General features: G+C 37.9%; 1 protein-coding gene across 6 annotated transcripts in view; it reads right to left on the bottom strand.

The window, feature by feature from the left end:
• Positions 1-26,459, bottom strand: part of SMAP1 (small ArfGAP 1) — a 101,998-nt gene that overhangs the window by 18,602 nt on the left and 56,937 nt on the right. For all 6 annotated transcript variants that reach the window (XR_012628040.1, XM_074861828.1, XM_074861830.1 and 3 more), the window contains one exon: positions 10,478-10,562. Coding sequence is in view for 5 of the 6 variants with exons in the window: in XM_074861828.1 (XP_074717929.1) it covers positions 10,478-10,562 (85 nt within the window). In the remaining variant the exon portion in view is untranslated. The remainder of the gene's footprint in view (positions 1-10,477; positions 10,563-26,459) is intronic.

Here is a 26,459-nt window from a genome sequence, read left to right as displayed (position 1 = left end):
ATAAAACAATTTCTACATGATGCTTTAGCATGTTTAAAGAACAAAATTCCTTCTAGCAGCATGTGTTGTATCCACTGTTCTCATTATTCACAGTAAGTTTCTGTAAAGCTAATTTTAACTTACCTAGCATCTTAATTAAAGGATTTGGGTTTGTTTGTTTGTTTTTAAAGTCACACAATTACACACAGGTAGCTAACTTCAGATATATCCATCAGAAACTTCAGAAGTCAATTTATAAACTAACATAGCAATACATTCCAAATTTTAAACACAACAGAATAGAGATTGCCACCATTAAACTTTAAAAAGCATCAAGGACATTAAAAATTAGTTGCTATATATTTCAGAGAAACAGTCACCTCCTTCTTTTATTAAACTGTAAGAAGTTATTTTCATGTCCTACACCCACAACAGTTGTCTACCTGCCTGAAAAGATCCACTTCAAGAGCAGAGGTCAATCATCGGAATATCAACATTAACAGTTTAGTGGTAACACACAAAACATATGTCTTACTACCCCAGAGAAACATGTAAGGCTGAAGGCAGATGTGAGGTTTAGGCTCTTTAAAGGTTCTAGAACTCTAACGTGAACAGAGAAGTGGTCTGATGAGTAAAGAGCACGGCTGAGACGCAGTATTTAATTAAAATCAAATCATAGGAAGCTTCCAACACTAATTTAAAATAATACAGTGCCATCTCTCACATAATTGCAACATTCTTTCCCATCTGCTAAAGAATAATCAGAGAGGATTGTATTTTTCTAAGAAAAAAAGATGTAATAGAACAAAAGAGTAAGTTTATTACTTAGAATGAACATCTCTCCTTGCTCTCCTCTATTTTTTTTATTTAACTAGCAGATCATAGCAAGATTTATCTCCCTGCTTGTCAAATATTGTAATTTTTCATTACTTTGCTCTGCCACATGCAAACTGATTGCAGGTGGAGACTACCCCTTCCAGCAGCCCAGGACATTGACAAGGTGGAACAAAATAGCAGAAACAATAAGAAGCACCAGTCATTTCCAGCCTGGAAAATCACCTGACTGAGGAAACTATCACAGAAGACCAACACGATTTCTGGCTGTTAACTCATATGAGAAGGCACTGCATTCTGAAACATTCCATTCAGTATTTTTAACCACTCTGAGATGCCTTCTCATTTCTGTCTGCCTTCCAACTCCAGTGGTAGGTGGCCCCCCCTTCAGCTGCCTTGCATGAAAGTATTTATTTATTTTAAAGATAAAGACTGTCACTGCTGTATATCTGAAAACTTGACACAGAAGTAATGAATGTCAAAATCTGACTATCTGGAACACGTCAGAAGCTACCACCATCCATGCATATCTGAATTCAGTCTTCTGTAGAGATGCTAGCCTTTACGCCTTAGTACGTACAGGAAATGTGGCACAGCTATAGCTGCTACAGAAACCACAACTTTGAACTGACTTCAGTACATGTAAAATCCCCAGCATATTTTTCATGCACTTACTGCACCTTTTTCATAAAGGGAATTATGAAACAACCAAGTGGAAGGGTGCTGGTTTGCGGTTCTTTGGGAGCTATATGCTTGCTTTTGTGACTACTTCAGATACACAAATTATTTTATACTCTAATTTAGTATCAAACATGAACATTAATAGTTTGGGATTTGCTGATTCTCAAACCTACTTCATGTCAATGGGAAACAGACCAAATTGTGCATGCTAGCAATGGCAGGAAGATCCAATAACAAGGACCAAAATACCTTGAAGGCAGGGATATGAGAAGGACAAAGCGAGTGGCATTCACAAGAAACTGAACCTCAAGTACATTTATTGCCCAAACTTGCGCAAAGCTTGTGAGGATAACTCTGCTGTCTGCAAGAACTAAGAAAGACCCAACAATCCCACAAAGGCAAAATGGCCATGGGAATGGCTTGGCAATATTAGATCTTCTATGCTGAGTAAACTGTGAGTGCCTTGAACAATGACCATCGGAGTAAAGTAGCCACCTCAGCCAATTTTATTACTATGTCCCAATTTGACTTTGCTGGGAGGATTGCCGTTCCAACAATTCTGAAAAGCAAAGTTACAAACTCATCTATCATTATGACAAAGCTACTTACATCTTAGCGCAAAGGTCTCCTCCTTCCCTTATTTCTGTTCTGATGAACAGAAATTGCTCTACAGAGAGACCTGGACAGGCTGGAGCGATGGGCTAAGGCCAACTGTATGAGTTTCAATAAGGACAAATGCCGGGTGCTGCACTTCAGCCACAACAACCCCCAGCAGCGCTACAGGCTTGGGGAGGAGTGGCTGGAGAGCTGCCAGTCAGAGAGGGACCTGGGGGTGTTGATTGACAGCTGGCTGAACATGAGCCAGCAGTGTGCCCAGGTGGCCATGAAGGCCAATGGCATCCTGGCTTGTAATCAGAAATAGCGTGGCCAGCAGGGACAGGGAAGGGATCTTACCCCTGTACTCGGCACTGGTGAGGCCGCACCTCGATTACTGTGTTCAGTTTTGGGCCCCTCACTCCAAAAAGGACATTGAATTACTCGAGCGTGTCCAGAGAAGGGCAACGAAGATGGTGAAGGGTCTGGAGCACATGTCGTATGAGGAGCAGCTGAGGGAACTGGGGTTGTTTGGTCTGGAGAAGAGGAGGCTGAGGGGAGACCTCATTGCCCTCTACAGCTACCTGAAAGGAGGTTGCAGAGAACTGGGGATGAGCCTCTTTAACAAAGTAACAAGCGATAGGACAAGAGGGAATGGCCTCAAGTTGCACCAGGGAAGGTTTAGACTGGATATTAGGAAGTATTTCTTTACAGAACGGGTTGTTAGGCATTGGAATGGGCTGCCCAGGGAGGTGGTGGAGTCCCCATCCCTGGAGGTGTTTAAGAGTAGAGTCAACATAGCACTTAGGGATATGGTGTAGTTGGGAACTGTCAGTGTTAGGTTAAGGGTTGGACTAGATGATCTTCAAGGTCTTTTCCAACCTAGACGATTCTGTGATTCTGTGAATGGAAGTCAGTGGACAACAAAATGGCCATATGTAAAATCCTCTCCACCATTCCATCCACCCCAGTGCTTTAAGATGTGTGTAAAAAAATATACTGGCCAGTTAAGTAACAAGCTTCTTTTGAGGTCATTCTGCAGACAGGCAGTTCCAAAAACATCTCCCCAAAGGTTCACTGTTTCAGATAAATTTAGGAATGAACTGTGCATAATTTTCATGCAAAAGGATTGTCTGGAATTAATAATTTAAAGTTCTCATTTTCTCAGTGAGGCACATGTATTAAAAAAATATCTCTCTTGTCATATTCCAAAGTGGTTCAGTTTCCCTGAATGTAAAAAAGTTTAACATATAAGACTGAAAATTTAAATGTAACAATTTACTAAAACAAGCATTTCACATATTTAGAGCATTCACGAGAGAACACATTTGCAAGAACATAGTATTTTTCAAGTATTTAATGTGCTGCTTGTAAAATTAATACTATGAAAACCCAGGTCTTTGCTAGATCGCTTCTGTAAGAGTGTTATTTGGTAACGTACATACCTTTCATCTCTTACTGAATTTTACACTAAAAATAAGTATTTCCCTGTCTGTATCAGTGCAGAAACCAGACATTTTGAATCACTGTTTACAACATGGTTTTGAGCCTGTATGAATAGTATTACCAGATGATCCTGTCTTACTGATGTCTCAAAAATGTAATAGTTGGAATATTTATGTCTATTAAAAAAAGACTCTGAATACACTTCCCCCACCATGAAGCTAAAACATTCCATAAAGAACTAAATTTCAGAATATAGAAGAAATCTAACAGGGTTTTCACTCCAGTTTATTACTTGTAGCAATATCAGTATCTTAATTTAAATATATATATATGCATGCAGGCATACACAGACTTGTATTTTAACATAATAGTTCACACTTCTTATATGGAGATTATGGGTCGTCTCAACTTCAGTGTACCAGGTCATGGATTAGGAAGCACTTCCTCCTTTCCCTCCTCATTTTAAAATATTTCTGTAGTGTAAGAAAGATACTTCAGCAGAGTTCTGAGTTCTAAACTATTCTAAGTATATTACTTTTCATCCAACTTGTGATGCCTACCATTAAAAACTGATTTGAAGAGGTGGCATGTATTTGACAGAAGGAAACAGGGCTGTAGTCTTTCCAGGGAACAGGTGAAAATCAGATTCAGTTACATAGGCCTGTCTGAATATTCTGAGAAATTTATAGCTTCAAACATCACAGAGTTTCTTGGAAAGAACTAACTTTTAATCAACAGTACTTCCATCACTTTTCTGGAGAATGCACCCGTAGCGAGGAATGAAGTATTAAATGTGGCAGAAGCCATTGCAACGAGAGCACAGGCAAGGCAGAGCTTCCACGCTCAGTCAGAGAAGGTAACGTGGAAAGTCAATAAATGCTGTTCTTCATTGTGACTCCTAGCTGTGGTCCCAAAACTTTCCTTCTTACAATTTATGACAATATGACAGAAAATATCCGACTGCTGCCTGCCATACTGTGCAAGAGCAGGTGCTGCTTCTCATTTCAGATTAGGAAGTCTTGTTTAAATTTGATAGCAGAAACAAAAGCTATTTATCAGGATATATTTAGTAAGTGAAGGGTTCCAATGAGGTTTACCTTACAGTGCTCTTCCGTATATATTTTATTAATGCCTGACATGACAATTTTCAATTCAGTGCTGCCTTTTGTTATGAAAGCTTTCATATACACCATTAATCCTTGGTATATTTATCTGTACCAACAGTGAGAATGACCAGCAGAAGAGCTTCAAAGGGACAGCAAGAAAAGCAAACAGCAAGAAAGAAGATCTGCTCTAAAATTTTGTATTATGTTTCTGAAACTCATTTTCTATGGGGCAAACTATTTACAAGAACTTTGTTACTAAGCTGCCATGTGTTTTTATATATACAATCCTTTATGACAGCCATACCAAGACTTGCGATAGAGGGAGAATCTGCATATGATTATTTATTACATGAAATTACTAGAAAGGCAGAACTGAGAGAAATAGTTCAATACTTTAAACAAAATCTGAGGCAAAGATACAAAAGGTCTGTCTGAAATTACTGTGGAATTATTTACTGTATTAGTAAAATTTTAATTACTGCTAAAACCTTTGCAGAAGTGAAAATGCATTCATAGGGAGGCCACTTCTATACAATGCTTCTTAAAATAAAATGTGGAAAGCCAGGAAGTTAACAATGCTGTTTGCCTCAAGTGGTTGTAAATGCTTTCATTTTGGGTAGATACCTTGCTTACCTAAGCATAATCTTAACATAGCAGCAATACTGTAAATGGTAACATGTTTACAAGCTCAAAAAGTGGGCCCATGTGACCCTCATGAGGTTCAACAAGGCCAAGTGCAAGGTCCTGCACATGGGTAGGGGCAATCCCTGCTATCAACACAGGCTGGGGGATGAAGGGATTGAGAGCAGCCCTGCAGAGAAAGACTTGGGGGTACTGGTGGATGAAAAATGGGCCATAACCCAGCAATGTGCACTTGCAGCCCAGAAAGTCAACTGTATGCTGGGCTGCATCAAGAGAAGTGTGGCCAGCAGGTTGAGGGAGGGGATTTTCCCCCTCTACTCTGCTTTCGTGAGACCCCACCTGCAGTACTGTGTCCAGCTCTGGAGTCCTCATTACAAGAAATGCAGGTATCTGTTGGAGTGAGTCCAGAGGAGGCCATGAAGGTGATGAGGGCTGGAGCACCTCCCCTGTGAGAACAGGCTGAGAGAGTTGGGGTTGTTCAGCCTGGAGAAGAGAAGGCTCCAGGGAGACCTTACAGAGGCCTTCCAGTACCTAAAAGGGGCTTACAAGAAAGATGTGGACAAACTTTTTAGGGGGGCCTGTAGTGATAGGACAAGGGATAATCGTTTTGAACTAAAACAGTGTAGATTCAGACTAGACATAAGGAAGAAATTTTCCACAGTGAGGGTGGTGAGACACTGGAACAGGTTGCCGAGAGAGGTGGTAGATGCCCCCTCCCTGGAAGTGTTCAAGGCCAGGTTGGACGGGGCTTTGAGCAACCTGGTCTAGTGAAGATATCCCTGCACACTGCAGGGGGGTTGGAACTAGATGACCTTTAAAGTGCCTTCCAACCCAAACTATTCTATGAGTCTATGATCTATATATGCATACATGATATTTATGTACTTATAAATGAATCTTTGTTATTTCTTAAATGTAGTTTTCCAACCTATGACCAACCACGCTGCTTTGGTACTTACCAGACAGTACCAACAAAAGTACATCTCTCAGATATGCAACATTCAGCTACATTTCATACCCTGATTAAGCTCTCAAAACTTCACAGGATTTCTTCAGAGAACATTTCCCTCAGACAGCAGATAAGCAGCTTTTAGCACATCTTACTTTACCCCTCAACCATGCTGGATGAATGCCCCACACATCACGTTCAGTTAATAACAGCAACATAATAAATCTCTTTTCTTCTGGTCATTCATTGTAACTTACTACAATGGTTATTCCAGAATGTGTAATTGTCTATTTTATGAAGGGCACATCTAAACACAGTAAATGATGCAAAATATGTAAAATTAACTTCCCTGCTTTCTGATAATTCTGTAAGGTAATATACTTTTAAAATATTAATTTTTCAATTTTTCTGTATGTTGAAATAATTTCTAAGTGACATACTTGACAAACAGAATGATCCAAAATTGCCTGTGTAATATTCCAAGAAGACATTCCCACTGTTGTACATAGCTATCATAGAATTCTTTACAAGTATTTCAAATAACTGTATTTACATCAATCTGGCATAAGTGGAAACATCTATCTACCTTGTAAGACAAAAACCCTAAAAAGGAGCACAGAGCTCAAGGTTAACACCAGAGAGATGAAAATACAGCACTGCCAATGACTTAAGTGCTGAAGAGCCATGGTTTACACAATGTGACATTCAAACTGAAAAATGTTTCCTATAATTCTATTAAAAATTAATGTTATAAAATCCCATATTATTGATTTTAGCAACAATGTTAAGTCCCCAAATTTTCAATAGGGCACTCTTTCAGCAGGGAGCAGATCCAAATAATTGTAGAGATCACTAAAAAAGCAGCTTCAGTTTTAGCCTACAGAAATAGGCTGTCATTTATCACAGCTTGGGAAGAGAGGGAAGGAATTTGGGATTGCACAGCAAGAACACTAACACTATTGCTTGTGGAGAACATAATAAGGAAGCATTTCTTTACAGAATGGGTTGTTAGGCGTTGGAATGGGCTGCCCAGGGAGGTGGTGGAGTCCCCATCCCTGGAGGTGTTCAAGAGTAGGGTCGACATAGTGCTGAGGGATATGGTGTAGTTGGGAACTGTCAGTGTTAGGTCAATGGTTGGACTGGATGATCTTCAAGGTCCTTTCCAGCCTAGATGATTCTGTGATTCTGTGAATATTTAGCTTGCACATGTCTATTTCCCCACCTTTCTGTGTGTGGAGTACTGAACTAAAATCTACTCAATCAAAAGGCCAAAAGCCATGAATGTTGCTGGATCGTAGAAAAGTGAATATCCAACCACCATCTCAGTAATAAACCCCCTAAACAGCGACTCGAGGGAACCACATGAATGTACCTAAAAAGGCTCAAAACAAACACAAATATGATAGTCACTGAGGATATCGTGCCTCTTCTACTATTACAAGATTTAAAGATACATTTTGTTTAGGCATATTATCTTGAAAGTTTTGCAATTTGTAAAGAAAACCAAAAAATAATTTCTTTTAAGAAAATTGTCTTGTCTAGCTACAATTTTCACCAGGTAAGTCCTATCTCACAGGATGTTTATCTTCTGATGAGGTCAGTATTACAAACTCAGCTCAGACAAAGAGAACAATGATTCAAAGGTTAATACCATACCCAAAGCCAGCACTGTGCCTTACTCAGGAAAATACTTTGCAAGAAGCTGGACTTTTTTGAAAGCCAAAATTATTCTAGCATGAATTGTGATCCATTAAAATTACTTAATCTGCTATCACAAGCAATTCTGATCTGTCCTAGTAAAAGCTACTACTGTTCTTCATTTGCAGCAATGAAGTCCTAACAGAATGAATCCTCATTAGAAACATGTCCATTCGGTAAGAATGAGCTATGCAATCATATCCATCTTAATATTGCTTGATATGACATATCAAACATTTTAATCAGCAGCACGCCGCTGCAGCAACAAAGGCAAATGGGATTCTGGGCTGCATCCACAAGGGCATTACTAGCTGAGATAAAGTCAAGATCATCCCACTCTACTTGGTGCTTTTCAGGCTGCACCTGGAGTCTGTGCCCAGTTCTGGTCCCCACAATTCAAGAAAGATGAGGACAGACTGGAGAAGGTCCAAAGGAAGGCCACAAAGATGGTCAAAGGGCTGGCGACTCTGCCCGGTGAGGAACGACTGACGGAGTTAGGTCTTTTCTCCCTGGAGAAGACATGGCTCAGGGGGGATCTCATGCCAGTATGCCAGTACTTAAAGGGGAGCTACAAAGAGGACAGTTTCTCCCTTCACAAGGAGTCACACAGAGAAGACAAGGGGCAATGGGTACAAGTTGTACCAGAAGAGGTCTCATCTCGACATAGGAAGAAAGATTTTACAGTGAGACCTATTACTGGAACAACCTCCCCACAGATGTGGTAGAGGCCCCATCACTGGAGGTTTTCATGATGCAATCAGGCAGAATGCTAGATAATCTCATCTAGGCTCCCCTTCCCATAGGATGGACCAGATGGTCTTTCGAGGTCCCTTCCAACCTGGGCTATTCTATGCTTCTATGATATATTGGGTTAAAGTGATCTTTCTTCTAGTACTATCTGAAATAGGCTAGTGTAGGCATTAATTAAAAGACAACTCTCCAAATGAAATACGCAGGTCTGCTCTCATTAACATGTCTCATTTGCAGCTCAGTGGATTCCAAGTGCTACTAGTTTATTATGCTGCTTTTCAATTTGTTATTAAAAGATCTTTAAACACTCCCTCCTCTAAAATTATGGGGTTTTAACATACAAATTATAAACTTTGCCCTTTGTATATCTCACTGAAGAAGCACAGCTGTTGAACACCAACTATAATACTCTTTCTATTGCATATTACATCTCAAGTTAGCCTATGTAATCCCATTTCATTATCATATCATAAAAGTGTTACCAAGATTGTTTTTAAATCATGACTAAAAGGATACAGAAGCCTAGCAATCTCAAAACCACATATTGACTAAATTTTAGTTCTTAATTAGATTGTTGGTCTACTAAAGGAAAATAAAGAAGAATCAGTTTTCCATCAAGTCTAAATTACCTTTTTTTTTAATAGGTTCCTTCTACATCCATAATCTAACTTCTACTGTGTTAATTAAGATTTGCTTGCCTATGGTAGCAGATTATTTGGAATGAGATACGGACCACAACAGATACATAACTGGTACAAAAATAGGATTTTAGAGCTACTCTACATTCAGAGGGAAAATAACATGCACTTTGAATGACAGTGATTTCTAAAACAGAGAAGACATTTATTGTTTTGTTGCAACATTATTCATACTGTAAAACCAAAAATTAACATCTTCCTACAAAGTCAAGTTTTTAGAATAATTACATTTAAAAGACTTATCAGCCTCTTCCAATGTCCTGTAAAATTTATACAGAAATTTAAGAATAACCATTATATTGATACAAATTGAATACTCTTAATATCCACTCTCAACTCTTCCAAAATTTTCCTAATACTGAACAACAAAAGGAAATAAAAATAGCTACTGTAGCATTTCATTCTTTCAGTTCCATTTTAAGATTCTATTGAATGGAAAAAACACACTTACAGTAACATTAGATAAATAAAAGACAGATTTTATGAATATGGCCTTCAACAAGCACAGAAGAAGCATAAAAACACAACAGTATAGCCAGATAGTGCAAATTAAATGACTCGGGTCCAAACCAGTTTATCTACAAGACAAATACATAGTTGCCTGTCAGTCAGAAAACAAAAAGTTATATTAGATAACAATGAGTGGTGGTCACAATCAGTACACAACAGTGAAATGCCCAATGTATTAAGTTTTACAAGATACTAGTCAGCTGAGGTCAGGCAGTTTCGTGTTAACTAATATAGGAATTTTACGGTATAAGGTATTTTACAGATACACAATTCAGATGACCTCAGCATTTTCATTAAAAAGTACACTTGTACCATAAACATTGAAATACCACAATCCACAAGCCCTTTGAAGATTACTTTGATAACTTCCCCTTCCCACAGGAGCTCATTACTTTCCTTAGCAAAACAGAAGTATTGATATACCCAGATCCCTACGGCATTTTCCTTTATAGTTTCAAATTCATAGATTCAATCTCACGGTTTTCAAATTCATCTATCAGTAAGCACAGAGAAAATAAAAGTAGATCTATTAAAATATAAAACAATGTATCTGTGTTTGATTTAAAACCAGGTAATTATGCATTGCTTACCAAGTCCTAAAAGGTCAATAGTGGGTTCTGATGACTTTTTTGGACTTGCTTTAGCTTCTGATTGCTGATCCTCTTTTTTCTGAGGCTTTAAAGGAAAAAAAAAACAAACACAAGTAATCTTTCTGAAAGACATACAGTGCTTAAAAATTTCTCATTAAAGATGCTGCTCCAGTATGAAAAGTAAAAACCCCTTTCTGTATTTGTTTATTATAATGAATTTGATTTGTAATGAAATAAGTTGCAGTTATGGTCATAGGGGACGTGGCACATGACTGTAAAAAATTATCCTTATACCTTCACTAGTATGTAATCAATTTTTAAATAAAACTAAGTTCCAGGACAGGTTAAAAGCAAAAAGCTGTCTGTAATTCAATTTATTGATTAATTTCAGCATCCAAACTATACAGCTCTGCAGCATTAAACAGAAAAATCTTCAAGTTTTTAAAAGCTGACATTTAAAAATTACAAGCAGACTAATGACATTATTTAGCCTTCCTGAAAAGAGCATCTGCAGAACATGCAGACTTACAGATGCTAAGCACTGATGGACACAATCTGCGTTCATGATCTTTCGCTCTGTAAACCTGAAGGCAAATAATAGCATTCTTCTCCTTTGGAAAAAGGAACTCATAGTCTGTTCTTGCCTGGAGACTTCAAAATGTAAGATGGTATTGACATGTAATTTGATGATGAAAATTACTTCATAAGTCTGTTTATAGTTCTTTTTATACCAATATCAGGCTGATCACCCAAATCCATCAAAACCTTAATTTTTAAAATGAGTACAAAGGGGTTTATAGTAGTGACATGACAAATGCATTCTCTTGCATGCATTTAATATGCATTTACTCCGTACTTATCATAAAAACATGAAGTGGATTGGTTGATCAATGGCTACAGCCTTTAACTAGAAGAGACTACTGAATAATGGCAGTAGAGCACTGTCAGGCTGGGCACTGGGCTGACACCAACAGAACCTGCTTCACTCCCCACTTTATCAACCCCATAATGTGGCTTTGACAGAATCACTGAGGCTCCTGAGGTTGCTGAAGTCATTAAATCTTTAGTATTTAGTATTAGGAGAACTTTATAGTCCAACACATAGGTATAAAGTTCTCCTTATTAAGGTAATCCTTTCCCTTACTCTCCTGCAAACTGGGGATAAAGAGTAACAAGCTTGGTGTTTGTAAAGAGCAGTGAGGAAACTCAAGAGTATTCAAAGATGGCCCAAGTGAACAGAAGCCTATGATACTACTGACACTTCTCTTACCTGAGCATGCCCCCACTGAAAAGCTCCAGGAAAGAGCTGCAATGAACATTTCTGCAGCTACAGGGAACAGGTACCTTCACACTCAAACTGATCCTTGCTAATCTCTCAGAGAAATACTTGCCTCCTTTTGCAAAAAATCCTTACGTTGACTTTACATACCTTGCTTAAGATCGAAATTGTTTGGGAAACCACCTGCTGGAAAAATATTCCACGGATTCCCTGATTCTCTATTGTATTACAACTTTCATCTCTGAGTATGTGATCTGACGAACAGCACACTGATTCTAAATGCTACTCAATATTGCAGAGAAAAAGCCCTTATATTTGGTATGAGAAAAAAGTATGGTTTTTGGAAGTAAATTTTTGCGTATCAAGAATTTTTTAAAAGTGACCATTCAAAATAAAGTTTTCTACAACTGACCATACCTCAGCAAATATGTCATGAAACATAAATTATTACTATTATGAACATCAATCAGAATTAAGTGTGAGTATTTCAGAACAGAATCCATCATAAAAATTTGCATGCTTAGTTCTTCTTCAACTCTGTAAGGAACACCACAGGTCACAGAAGCTGTAAAAAGAAGCATTTCTGACACGTTGCTTGATTTCATGAAACTGACTTTTTTTTTGCTTAAACAGCTTAAGAATTCTGAACATAGAACAACTTCTTTAAACTGAAAAGCAAAACTGTCAGAATTATATTAAATGTGCAAATTTTCATTACTCTAGATAAGATTTATGATAACTACCTAAAAGCACAAGTTTGAAATAAATTAAAGCTTGACAGGGTTGGTTTAGAATGCAGACTTTTCACAGAAACCAAAACACTTTTGCATACATTAGTAAGAATGAAATAGATAGAGTTCAAATAGCAGTCTCTTTTATTTAGTACTTATTACTGTAGAAAATTAATCTCATTACCTAAACTAAAAATTTAAAAATACGGTAGGGATAATCTACTTACATCCTCTGCTTTGTCAAATGAACATTTTCAATAATTAAATGCATATTTCTGTTTCACCATTCTCTCAATAAGAAAGGCAACAAAGATACAAGGTATAAAAATATGAATTTCTATAAAAGCAAGATCCCTTAAGATATCCTTTTCCGATATGATTACTATATTTCTTGATCAGCAACTTCTTTCCCACTTTGCTCCCTTGCCAGTACATAAACTAATAGGCTTTAAGGTTACTCCATAGTTAGTTACTTTAAAAAAGACTGAAAAATTATTTTCAAGCTTTTTAGTAGAGCAAATATTTTTAAACATTAATATTGCATTCATTTCCTTGATGGAGATTTTCTCCTTAAAGCACTATTCAGCTACACAGTTTTCACCAACACACTAAGCTTCAGTCTGAAAAATGACAAAAAGCTATTAGTCACCTAACAATTCACTAATACTTCGTCTGTACAACAGTGGTCACACAAAGCAATATTCAGAAGCTAGCTGGAACAAAAACCCCTTCCCCTTAATTTTAACTGCAATACTATGTTGTTCCCTCCATTCTCTCACCCTAACAAACACCAGTCGCTGGAATTCCCTATCCTCCTGTCTGAGATTTCAAACAGTTTTAAAATTCGGTATGTCGTTATTTTTGGTTAGGATGTTTCATGCCACATGTGAGGGCTTTTGTGCAAATTCAGAAGGCACTTGTGTTTGGTGCTGAAGGTCTGCCATGATTCAGAGATGGACAGGGACTTCTTTAAAGTTACCTACACTTAGGAATAAATTAAGTAAGGCTGGCACTAATGGGATGAGTTAGAAGAAGAAACCTCCATGCACGCAATTACTGTTAACACAAGAGTAAATAATCACCCTCTACCATGTTGCTTCTTAAGACAGTCTTGTTTTCTCTTTGACCCCATGGATCTTGGGCTACCTGACTGTACTGTAGTCCACATGAAGAAGATATAATGAAAAGCAATGCCTTACTAAAGCATTCATGACATATTTCTGGGTCTGGAGCAGAAGACCTCCAGAGGTCCCTTCCAGCCTATATAATTCTGGCCTAAACAAGGTGTTGAAACTTTCAGAAAAGAGTAAAAAGGGAAGTCACACTGGAGCCACTTGAAAATTTTATTCCAAATCATAAAGAGAACTGTGATGTTTAATTTCTTTTTAGTAGTTTTGCTCCAACAGGACTCATACATGAATAAACTTTAGGTAGAAAGTGGTCTTTTGAGATGTTAAAGCTAAATATTGCACACAGTGAGCACAGAACTGTGCAACAGGCAAAAAACTGCATAATAAGGCAGTGACATTTCTTAAACTTAATGTTTAATTTAGTGTTGTGCTTTATCTAAAAATTACTGCATTTTGTAGAGGTGCAATATAGCATGACAAATGCTTGGGAATCCTGCTGCACTAAGATTCATCTCAGTTTCTATTACTAGTCTGCTTGGCTCCCACAGCAATTATTTTTAAGTATTGACACCAGTACTAGATAAACTATTCTTTGTCAAGTCCTTTGGAAAAGGGCTGCATAAAAATAGAAGACTAAGTGGCGTTAAATAAACTAAAAATAGCATTAAAAATCTGTCATGGGAAAGCCAAGTAGAAGGGAACAGGTACACAACTTTGTGCATTTATTTTCAAGTGGAGCCTTCAAGGTTACCGGGCCTACTATTTTTTTTATAACATCCAAGGTTGGCTTAGCAACATACATGGTCTTATTAAGTGAAGTATGTGGTGATAGCAATTCCCAGATATATTTACTTTGGGGTGTATATTAAGAGCTTCTCATTCAAAATCATCTTTATGGTACTAGTACATTCTTCTGAGACACTGTCCTCACAAACAGCAGAGCATCAAAACATCTTTGATATGCAGGTCTTACATTTCCATTTTTCACAGTTGTCACTAATGGCCACTACACAGTTCTTCAAGGTTGTTCTCATGTTGGAGTACCTATTGAAAGCAAGCAATGTCATCTGCCTTAAATTATTCTGAGATTATTGAAAACAGTTTATTTGCAAATATCACTGAAAGAAACTGAGGTCAGAACAAGCTTCTAAGGAGTCGATCCTTCTGCATCCTCCACATGATCAGCTGATTATCTAGCACTTGGAATTTTCTGCCTTAAGAAAACCTGAGCCGCTGTTTTGAAAAGAGCCACAGTAACCCATTTAAGTTATCCCTTGTTCAGCAGTTATTAGGTACTTCTGCCAACTTAAGGAGGCAAATAAAGAATTACACTTGCAACCTCTTACAAGTATTTTCACCTATAAAGCACATCTCTTCAGTAAAGGAGCAGGGAACATACTCGTCATTCAGATCCAGTATGGGCATCATAAATTTTTGCAATCACTTAGATGACACGTAACTGGGCTACAGTAATCCTCCACTGTTTTTTTTTCCAATGCTGCCCTTTAACCTTTTACTTAAGTACATTCTTTTGTCACTCTTATCTTCAAGGGCAAGAAGGAAGATCCAGGGAACTACCAGCTGCTCAACCTCACCTTGATACCTAGGGAGGTGATGGAACAACTAATCCTGGAAACCATTTCCAGGCACATGAAGGACAAGAAGGTGATTGGGAGGAATCAGCATGGCTTCATCAAAAGGAAGTCATGCTTGACCAACCTGATAACTTTCTACAATGTTATGACTGGCTTGGTAGACAAGCAGAGAGCAGTGCATATTGTCTACCTTGACTTCAATAAGGCTTTTGACACTTTCTCCCATAAGATTCTCATAGAGAAGCTGATGAAGTATGGGCTAGATGAACAGACAGTGAGGTGGAATGGCCGTATCGAGAGGGTGGTGATTAGTCTAATTAGAGGCCATTCACTAGTGGTATATGCCAGGGGTCAATACTGGGTCCAGTCCAGTTCAACATCATTAATGAGCTGGACAAGGGAGCAGAGTGTACCCTCAGCAAGTTTGCAGGTGATACAAAACTGGGAGGAGTTGATGATATGTCAGATGGTTGTGCTGCCATCCAGAGGGACCTCAGCAGGTTGGAGAAATGGGCTGAGAGGAACCTCGTGCGGTCCAGCAAGGGGAAGTACAACATCCTGTTCCTGGGTAGGAGCAACCCCAGGTACCAGTACATGCTGGGGAACCACCAGCTGGCAAGCAGCTTTGCAAAAAAGCATCTGGAGGTCCTGGTGGACACCAAGTTGACCATGAACCAGTAATTTGCCCTTGCGGCCAAGAAGGCTAATGGTATCCCCTGGGCTGCATCAGGATGATTATTTATTGCCAGCAGGTCAAGGGAGGTGACCCCTTCCCCTCTACTCAGCACTGGTGAAGCCACACCTGGAGTGCTGTGTCCAGCTCTGGGTTCTGCAGAAGAGAGACATGAACATACTGGACCAAGTCCAGCGATGGGCCACAAAGATAATGATGGGACTGGAGCATCTCTCATATGGGGTGAGAGATCTGGTACTGTTCAGCCTAGAGAAGAGAATGCTCAGGGCAGTTGCATCACTGTTTATAGATATGTGAAGAGAGGCTGTGCAGAAGCTGGAGCCAGGCTCTCTTCAGTGGTGCCCAGTGACAGGACCAGATGCAATGGACACAAACTGAAACACAGGAGGTCCCATCTGAACATTAGTAAACACTGTCACTGAGGGTGACTAAGCACTGGCACATGTTGCCCAGGAAGGTTGTGGAGTCTCCCTCTTTGGAGCTATTCAAAAACTGTCTGGATATAGGCCTGGGCAACTTGCTCTAGGTGACCTCTGCTTGAGCAAGGAGTTGGACCAGATGACCTCCAGAGGTCCTTTCCAACTTCAACCATTTTGTGATTCTCTCAAGCGACAGAGCACACAGAAATTGTCAGCTATTTTATTCACTCTTGGCAGATGTTTTTGCCAAGGCTGAAGGCCTTTCATGCCTCTGGCATCCTAACAATCCCTTAATTTTCTCAGTGGAAGGGGCTAAAGCAATCTTCTCTGGAATACTGTGATTTCTCAGGGGCTCATCCATCTTGGCTGGTGCAATGCCTAATGCAAAGAAACACTGTTTCAGATTGGTTTTGTAGCAACAAGCCCTTTCCTCTACAAGTAATCATTCCTCCTCACTGGATTTGTGTCTCATCTGTATCTACGATAGCCTCTTCCTGAAGCTCCCTCTCAGAGATCATTTTAGCAGCAGCTCTTTAGATTGCTTCAGCAATTAAATGCAAGTATCTTCTGCAGGAATATTATGCAATATTAATACTCCATACTTAATAAAAGGAATCTGGGAAAAATAATCAAGTACTACTGCAGGAAAGTACTGCAGTTGCTATGAGGATCCTCTGGGAGGCATGCCATGCTGATGGTATGGGAAGGTGAGTACTTGACAGGAATCATGAAAGAATGGACTAAGAACTAAGATCAAGAGTAGCTTTTTCTTCTATTGTCTGATCAGAACCTCTATTTTTCTATTCGTCTGAAAAGACTGTGTGTAATACATAGAAGAATAATACAAATGCTACTCTTTCATACAATATCTGAATTTTGGCTTAATATTTAGAAGGTAGACTAATTGTCAGAATGTTAGATCGTCACATGGGTAACATTTCCCTAAGACCTGTGTTGACTGTATTTTATTAAAAGTACATAAGACAACATATGTGGTTGTGTGCTAAAAACTGATAAAGGTGGTATCATGGAAACAATTCCCTCTTCAAGTTTCTGCTCTCATTCAATTCTCTGTTTAGTATCGAGTGATGACTGACTCCCAATTTTATACCCAAATCAAGTTACATCTAAATCCTACCTGCTGCACATCTTCGATACAATAAAAACATAATGTGACAGCATGGTACTAATACCTAAGGACTACTTACAGATAAGGTAACAAGATTAATCATCTTTCAGTATCTAAAGAGCAAATATTTTAAAATAGTTAGGAACTTCCTGTAACTCTACCTCTAACAAAACGAACAGTTTTATGTCTACAGGTAAGAAGCAGCATCACTTTCCTATTTAAATAAAATTGAAATACAGAAACGAATATTTGGATCTTCACTTAATTTCCACACACTTTCACTGGAAGTCAATTGGCTTGAAATTAGTGGATAGAACTACGTATGCTGGCAATCTGCATATACCTCCACATTGCACCTTCGTCAACTTTAATGTTTTGTACTAAGAAATCATCACAAACAAAATTCAAAAGCAGACAACTGTGGAGACAAACAGGCTACCTGTAATTTATTACAATTTTAAAGCAAGCAAGAACATAAGCCTGCTTTAATATTTTCATGTAATTAAAGTTTCTTAGACTCACACTGAACTGATGCCTTCATTAATAGAAGCAGCACCAGCCAGTCTGCTTGTCATTCATACAGATACTGGCTATGATTTAATCAATCTTATTCATTTTCCTACTATTTCACCTCTAACATTTTAAAGTAATTTCCATCAGGTTTTGGCAGAAAAGTTACAAAAATTTGTACAAAGTTTTGAGTTTTATTTTGCTCAAATACATCCTTAAAGATTGAAAGAACATCATTGTAGAATACCTTCCAATTTACATAAAATGAGAAAGTTTTCCATTCCATCATGAAAGAAGATCTTTTAATTCAGCAACCTGCATATAATGTTGCATCACTGTACCCCCCCGTTCTTTCTTTACTCATTTTGTGCAACAATAAAAGTTATCTGAGGTTTAATTTGAAAAATAGAGTAAGAACACTAGTTTAGGCCAGGAAAAAAAAGAACTTGTCCCTACGAGGGCTCAATTTAAAAAACAAATTTAAGTTTTATATAAACCAGTATTACCTTTTCTTGAACTGTTACAATGCACTGCTCTCAGTATACCACTAGTAATGCCATTCTAGTTCAATCTAATTTATGTGAAACACTTTTCTTGAGTTAACTGAAACCAAATAAATCAGCAACTAAATTATTCTATTCACACATTAAGTTCTAGAGTTAATTTTACAGACTTGCTTCTCTCTCTTATATGTTACCCTAAAGCAAATTTTCTAGTAAATAAGGACATTTCTTTGACAAGGACAAGAGAACTGATGTCTACTTTGAACCATATATTTTGCAAACTAATTGCCTGTATGGGTCTGGCTGGGATGGAGTTAACTTTCTTCATAGCAGCTGGTAGGGTGCTGTGTTTTGGATTTGTGGCTAAACCGCTGTTGATAACACACCAGTGTTTTGGCTATTGCTGAGTACTGCTTGCACAGCAGCAATGCTTTTTCTTTTTCCCCACTCTGCCTCTGCAGCAAGTAGGCTGGGGGTAAGAATTTGGGAGGAGACATAGTCAAGACAGCTGACCTGAACCGACCCAAGGGATATTCAATACCATATGATGTTGTGTCCTCTGAACTTCACCCCATCAACACATGCCACATTGACGTAATACTTGTGATAACTGTATCATTTTAATTTTGATAGTTTTGCACAACCATATTTCCTGTTCCACTAATTAAAACAAGCCAACCTCCAAGCACCTCGTTAAAAAAATTCAAGGACTATATATGCACACATACATACATATACACACACAGTCAGCAACACTTCATCACTGTTGGTCCATTTTCTTTATAATCACTCTCTTTCCCTTTCTCTACTGCTGTATAGACTTTGCCAAGCAGATACAAGGAGCACATTAGTCAAGTGAATCAACCTATATATGGAACTCACACTACAAACCACAGTCAAATCCCAAGTTCTGTTTTTTCATTGAAGCTTAGCATACACAAGCCTCGAAGCCCTGAAACTGAGCATTACAGTTTTGCAGTAGACTCATCCAAAGGTAAACTCCCACTCCCTGGAACGAGCAGCTATGTTTTCTCACAGAGACTTAGACAGCAAGTCTGCAGGAGATGGGATTGTGAAGAACATTAAGTAACACCTGAAGCATAAGTTGCATACTGTAGGAAGTCCAGTGTCTTAGGCATTTCATCACATTTTGTTCAGCCAGCTATTTCTGGAGATAACCATTAAATGAGTAATTCATTCTGCCTCAGAGAAAAGAAAAATAATTAAAGCATTGCCAAGTCAATTCTCCTCCTTCCTCTGTACAAAGATTATAGTACAGCACATATGATGTTGTCTACAAGGGGTATGGTTATCTCATGGGCAGGACAAAAAGGAAGGTCAGTACCACCATGACTGACGTCACACATCTATTAAATTCACATACATAACAGGATGCTATGAGGTCTGTCGCTCTCTTTCTGTGAAACAACAGGTTGTCCTTTCCCAACTCTCAGCACTGTGCCCATATGCATGTCTGGCTGCTAGGTATAGAAGATGGGTGGGGGAAGACAAGAAAGAAGTGGAAAGCTTTACACCAGCTTGATTGGTTGACAGAACAGGCAACATACGTGAGGTCCTCTGGTAAGTGTTAGACTTTGAAGGAGAAAAAAGTAAGAATATTCAGATCTAGCAGCAACTACATTCCTCTGCAGTTAACCTCATTCTCTTTTTTTAATTACTACTGTAGCAAAATAGGAAAATAATCCAAGTTTGTGAAATGATTAAGGACACTGCAATCCTTTCAGAACATTTTTCAATATGACTATACACTCCAGAGTCTATGGTCAGTCTAAACTCTGCATTTATGGCCTACTCTTCTGCTCATCCCTGTTCACCAGATTACTCTCCTCTGACAGAGGCGGCTGAGAGCATTTTACACTGGAATTGACAATGGTGAAATAAACTTGTTTGGTAAAGCCTGGTTCAAAAGTGCTAGCACACAGTGAAAACACTGTGGTTATTTTTCATTGTAAATGAGTGACTTTAGGAAGAAAGAATAATGTTAGGTAATTCAAGTTTCCATTTTCTGCTTCTGTAACCTTATGCCAATTATCTCCATATGTACAAACTTTAAGGGTTTAACAGTTCTAAAAGACATATGACACCCAATAGAAATGTAACACCCACTCAAACACTTTAAAAGCAAGTGGAACTTTTGCTGAATTCACTACAACAAGATATTCATGTAAATAATTTAGCAGGTTTCAACACCAGCATTTAAGATTAACATTGACCTTATTCTCATTTACTTTACCTAAGAGCACTAGAAGGGATAGCATGCATGGTGCAAGGCATAAAGCCACATGATTAATAGCTCTGAAGTGGAAAAACTCCAGTCAGAGCAGTCTTAAGTTACTACTGTAAATATCTCTCCTATTCTGAAGCAAGATATTAGTAACTGTCAAAAATTTGATCCATCAGCTGCCCAGTCCACTTATCTGCTGCTACTTTCATACTTTAATATTACACACAAAAAATACTCCTCTGCACATTTTCCTCAATTTTCTACTTCACTGAAAAATTTGTATGAATCTAGAATTCAACCTGTTTCATACACATCTGACTACCCATGAAGTTCTTATTTCTATACCCTACCTTAACTACAAGAAGCCTTATGAAAGTTGAAGATCCATCAAATAATTTAGTGAAAAGCACTTCTAACTTACTTAAAAGCAATTTCCAGTTTACTCACTAGAGCTCATAGATGCTTGCTTCTATGGTTACTGAACAAAAGTTTTCCTTTGCTCTTATTAGGTAGAAATTGTATGCCTTGTGCATAAAGTAATTGGATTCCTTCCCTCTTCATTACCTGCTTGCAATAAAACTTGCAAGACAGCATAAACATTTGAGAATTCCCATATGAGAAAATAATGTTAGTAATTTACTATAAGTTTGCAATAGGTTTGTAGAGATGATTTTTCCTGACAGCTCATATACTTCTTCTATTATTCCAATGAATCACTCTCAGACACTGAACTACTCACACTGATGTAGGTAAGCTAATTTAAGGCATTTATACCAAGCAAATCCACAAAAATTAATTGCTTTGTTTTGTTAAATAGAATTCTGTACACATGAAGGTCATTCAGTTGAAACAACACTCTCAAAGGAAACATTTTTAAGTGGTCCTTCATCTACATGTCCACTTTAAAAACCTGGGTATATGGATTTCACTAGATTTTCACAGTTAGGACAAGGTACTTGTACAAGATTATGTAAAATGTGTTATATCTTTAGTCATTTGAATTAAAAACTTCATGGCAGAACTAACAGACAGCTGCACCGTAATCTTATTCCATTAATATGATTTTATCTGGGTCTAGGCTAATATGCTAGTAATTTCTAGGAAAGTGGATTAAGACTATTCCTTTGTTATTACTTATTGACCGCCCAGTACTACCATTTTATTTTAACCGAATTTAAAACGTTAGATCAGATCTCATTTACTTCAGTCAATGTATTCCAAGATGGCTTGAAACCTTTCATGTCTCGTACTTAGCTGAATCAGTTTTAGCTCCCTTCTAACGCATCCCATTCTCAGAGGCCCTTTTACCTTGCTCCAAACAAAGTATGCAACAGTAGAAGCACAATTTCCTAAAATGAAGTAGTCTTTCTTTTTATACTTACTGCTGAGACTATGGCAAAATATCAAAGATTAAATCTTTCTCTTTAAATTCTTATATTCATGTATTAACTATATAATAACAACAATATTTGAAATACTAGTTGTATGCACTCATTTTCAAATATATTACATTCTTAAAGCTGACAAGTTCAGAATAGGGTCTGAAAAAAGAGGGCAAGTCCCTTCTCCTAAGTTTGGCACTTGAAGAAAAGTGTCAAAAGATTGCAAGATGATTGCTAGGTAACAGTCACAAGAAGAAGTAGGAACCTCAAGCCGAGCTAGATATGGCAAGACTTCAGAGAAGGACAGGCACATAGTCTGAGTGCAGAGGTATCCAAGTTTTCTAGGGATTCTGGGGGCAAGGATTTGAGCAGAGTTTGCTGCAGCTCTAAATCTTTGAAATGACTACATTCGAGCCCAGAAGCAAGGACCTGTTTACAAGGACACAAAAGGCAGAGGGAAAAGCTGTTTATCAACCCTTTTCCTATTTTGTATTATCTTGCCATGGAACTTGATTTAGATAACACACAAGCATTCTACTTGTAATCCAATAAAACCTGTTTTTTAAATCTTTTAGAAGAAATCATTATGGAGTAGAAAATCTAGACAGATCTATCTTAAAGCTGTAGCTGATCCAGTGTCCCATTATGACATCTTTAAATCGGATTAGGGTCAAAGTGTTTTAATGCATCTCAGTTTGCAAGCTGTGAAATGCAATAAACATGGTTTGTATTCTTATAAGCTGTTAGAAATATATCTTCAGTTTTAGAACCACATATTATGATTATATGAACTCAGCTTACATATTTCTACTCCATTTCTATTGAGCTCATTAGCCTGGGCAACACTAAAATAATGCAGCTGTATTAGTTTCAGTTTCTCATTAAACTGTTTTCTTTTATAACTTTCCTTCTAAAAACCTTTTGAGTCATACATAACACAACATCAGTGTACCCAAGCAGAACTAAGGAGTATGTATTTGTAATTCCTTCTTCACACATCTCTAGACAAGGATGAGCTGTTTCAGGCATGGCAACTGACTGAGCTCATAGTGAAAAACCAGCCCAATACAAGCATCACTTTCCAGCCCTATTCGTGAAGGTATGTTTTGCAACGTTTCCTTAACTATAACAGAAGTGCTTTGTTGCTGAAAAATGCTTTTTACGTGAAACATAAGTTCATCCAATATCAAGACCCTACACCCTTAGCCAGTCATTAGCTCAGACCTTGGATCTTTCGAGATGCTGATATCCTACTTACTGGCTAGTCCAGCGTGAAATTGGCTAGTTGGTACACACATGTGTGTGAGCACAGTATGGGTGTCTCCAGTAGCTGGTCTTAGACATGCTGCCTTTGCAGTAGTTGGCTTCTACACGCTGATCTCTGCAGTTGCTGACCCTTAGGTTCCTCACACCTGCAGTCTCCTTCCAGTAGCCAACACCAACCTCTTACCCTACTTGTCTGGTAGTCCAACTTGAAGTTTGCTAGTGTTCACACACATACACAGAAGAGATGACGCACTCACACACATAGTTGCAAACAGAATTTGGCAAGAATATAGGATAGCCTGCAGTGATCAAGTGCAGGGCTCAGACAAGCATACTGCCCAGCAACCTGCATATACGTGACTGCCTCTTTTTATCCCCTTCCCCCCAGCTTCCTCATGTTTGTTCCACCCCAACCCAGCTTGACTCCTCCATTCCCTGCTTTTGGTCTGTCATGCAAACATCCCATAGTAAGCTTCATACAATATTCTCTGCCCTATCCCCAAATTCTTCTCCCTCTGCATCCCATAAGTCCTATAGCCTAGTATGCAATCACTCCTTACTTGCCTGGGGTTCCTGGAAGAGAATCTCTTTCCTTGACCCACCTCACCACTCTCCTTCAATGGACCCAGGCGAAGCAGATAACTGTGCTCTGTTTTCACTCATTAGATTACTCTGGTTCTCCTCCCTATCATTGTCCCTCTGATTCTTGCAGTCTTTATGTTTTAGTCACATCATCTTACAGCATCATGCTAAATATTGTTTCATATAAACCACCTCTGAATTAGGACTTTTCCTAATAGAGTTCTGTTTCTTAGAGTGTTGGCCTGATACTCTGTACTGGCATCTTTTCTATCATTATGGCAAGCAGTATGATACAAATACTTAATGAAGTCTATGCATACTATGTCTATAGAGGTCCATTTAAAAAAAGCCCCTCAATTACCTCCATGGAAATTCAATCCTGTCACTGACAGCTAATCAGACTGAAATAACCCCATAGGTTAATTTTTCTTACTTCTGTATCAGTTTGCTGCTTTTCTTTTGCTGCTATAGAAGTTAGGAGCAAACTGATGAGTACTTTGTCATCCTCATATACAAGTACATAATTCTGATTCACAAATGCAGAACTTAGGAAGAGGGAGGAGTGTTTAATAAATACTTATGCATCATTATCTGTTCATGTCTACAACCATTAGCTGTATTAGTTCCTTCTGCCAGTCAGGTTTTTTTTCCTCAGTTTTGTTCTCATATCAAAATTAACCACTTTGAAATAATTACTTTAGAAGCTAACTGATTTTATCCTATCACAAGCAATACAACAATGGATTTCCCTTTACTTGAGTAAACTCCATTTTCTTTGTCTTCATCCTCCATATCATCGTAATCCTTAACATCAACTTGTGAAGGAAATGGAAACCTGTCAATTTCCTTTAAATTGTGTTAAAAGATCCTGCTTCTACCTTATCTTGCTTTTATCTCTACCACAGCTACACTGCTATCTTCCAAATACCTTTGAGCTAATTTTGTGAAGACATAATTATGTAACAGGATGAATGACAGTTTTCCATGCAACTGTTCTAGTTCCATGAACAACTATTATGACAAATAAATTCAATAGTCCAAATAAATAGTCTTATTCCTTTTAGTAAAAAGCCACGCATTCAATACCTATGTCAACTATGAATTTAATCTGGAAGACACTGGAAGTTGCATGACAGTGTTTGGAAGCCTGTTGAAACCTCATGGCATTTTTTTTTTTTAAACAATTGAAAGCATAAGATACTGTTGGAGCTTTTAATATTGTCAGTGGCATTTAAAATTAATTTTTTATGGAAAACTGAGTTACTACGTTTACTCTTAAGCAAGAGTTGCACATCTGACAGTGCCTCCCACTACCCCCATTGCCCTATCTTGACGGTCACACACAGGAGTGAGATCTTTCCCCTGAGGAGTTTAAGCACATTCTAGCTTAAGTACAGTAAAATGAAACAGGACACAGAAAAACACTTGATTGCTTTGCTCATGCTCCAATACTTGCATTATTTTAGGAAAACAAAGGAAGTCTATTATTCAAAACAAGATAAGATTACTATTTTGAGTGACATTATTTAAATTAAATGTATTTTCCTGTTATCAACTTTATCTCATCCAATCCTTACCCTTCTTTACATTCAGTTCCATGTATCAGTACCACTGTTGTTAAAATGTCATGCTTTTTGTTCTTGCACATTTGATTGATTGTACACAATCTCTTAACTAGTACTATAATTTCTATAAAACTTTTTAGATGAGATTGCATATTTGCACTTTCAATCATGCATGCTCCTGTGGTTTCAAATGTCTTGGAATGAATAAGCCTTGGTCATATAATTGTTTTTATCTAAAGATAGCATTCATCCATGAATAAGGATGATTTAGTTCAAGCTTATTTAAATATGCCCACTTTTATTTTTGTCCAAAATACACATAAGTATATGTAGATGTTGCCTTCCTAATTGTCTCAAAGTCACCAGCAAAAAAGGTGAAGTTTATCACAAGCAAGCAGGAGAGACCTGAAAATGGCATCTTTTAATAAGTATTATCAACCAAAAACCCAGAGCAGTTTTAGGTTTTGACCCTGCTCGGAACGAAAATATAAATGAGGATGAATGAAAACAAAGCACACTTAACAATACCTTTTTGTTAAAAATAGTTTGGCAAGTTAAACAAAGGCCAATTTAACCCAAGTTTGTTCTCATAGTTTTAAGACTCCATTTCTATAGAATTAATAAAAAATTACTTTAAAATACTGTTCTACTGCAGACCAGAGTTGAGAGGATCAAACTGATACAGAGAACGTGCACAGGGCTGAGGAAAAACACAATACCCTTTCTGTAGGTTGACTCCTTTTCCAACACTAAAAAGACAAATACCCTTCTTCCTATCTGACAAAAAAAAAAAAGGGTTTTCTTTCAATTGCTTCTACCTGCAATATCTATTTCTTAATTTCTTTGTCTACAACTCCCAATACGTAATAAGAGACACAACAGATTAATTTCATTAAGTAAGACTATTTTTCAAGGCAATCCTCAAACATAAGGAGTCCTTTGTTACCTGCAA

This window comes from Strix uralensis, chromosome 3 (assembly GCF_047716275.1).
Source record: "Strix uralensis isolate ZFMK-TIS-50842 chromosome 3, bStrUra1, whole genome shotgun sequence".
NCBI classification, from domain to species: Eukaryota; Metazoa; Chordata; class Aves; order Strigiformes; family Strigidae; genus Strix; species Strix uralensis.
The sequence above is the reverse complement of the archived record's forward strand: the minus strand, read 5'-3'. Positions and strand labels throughout refer to the sequence as shown.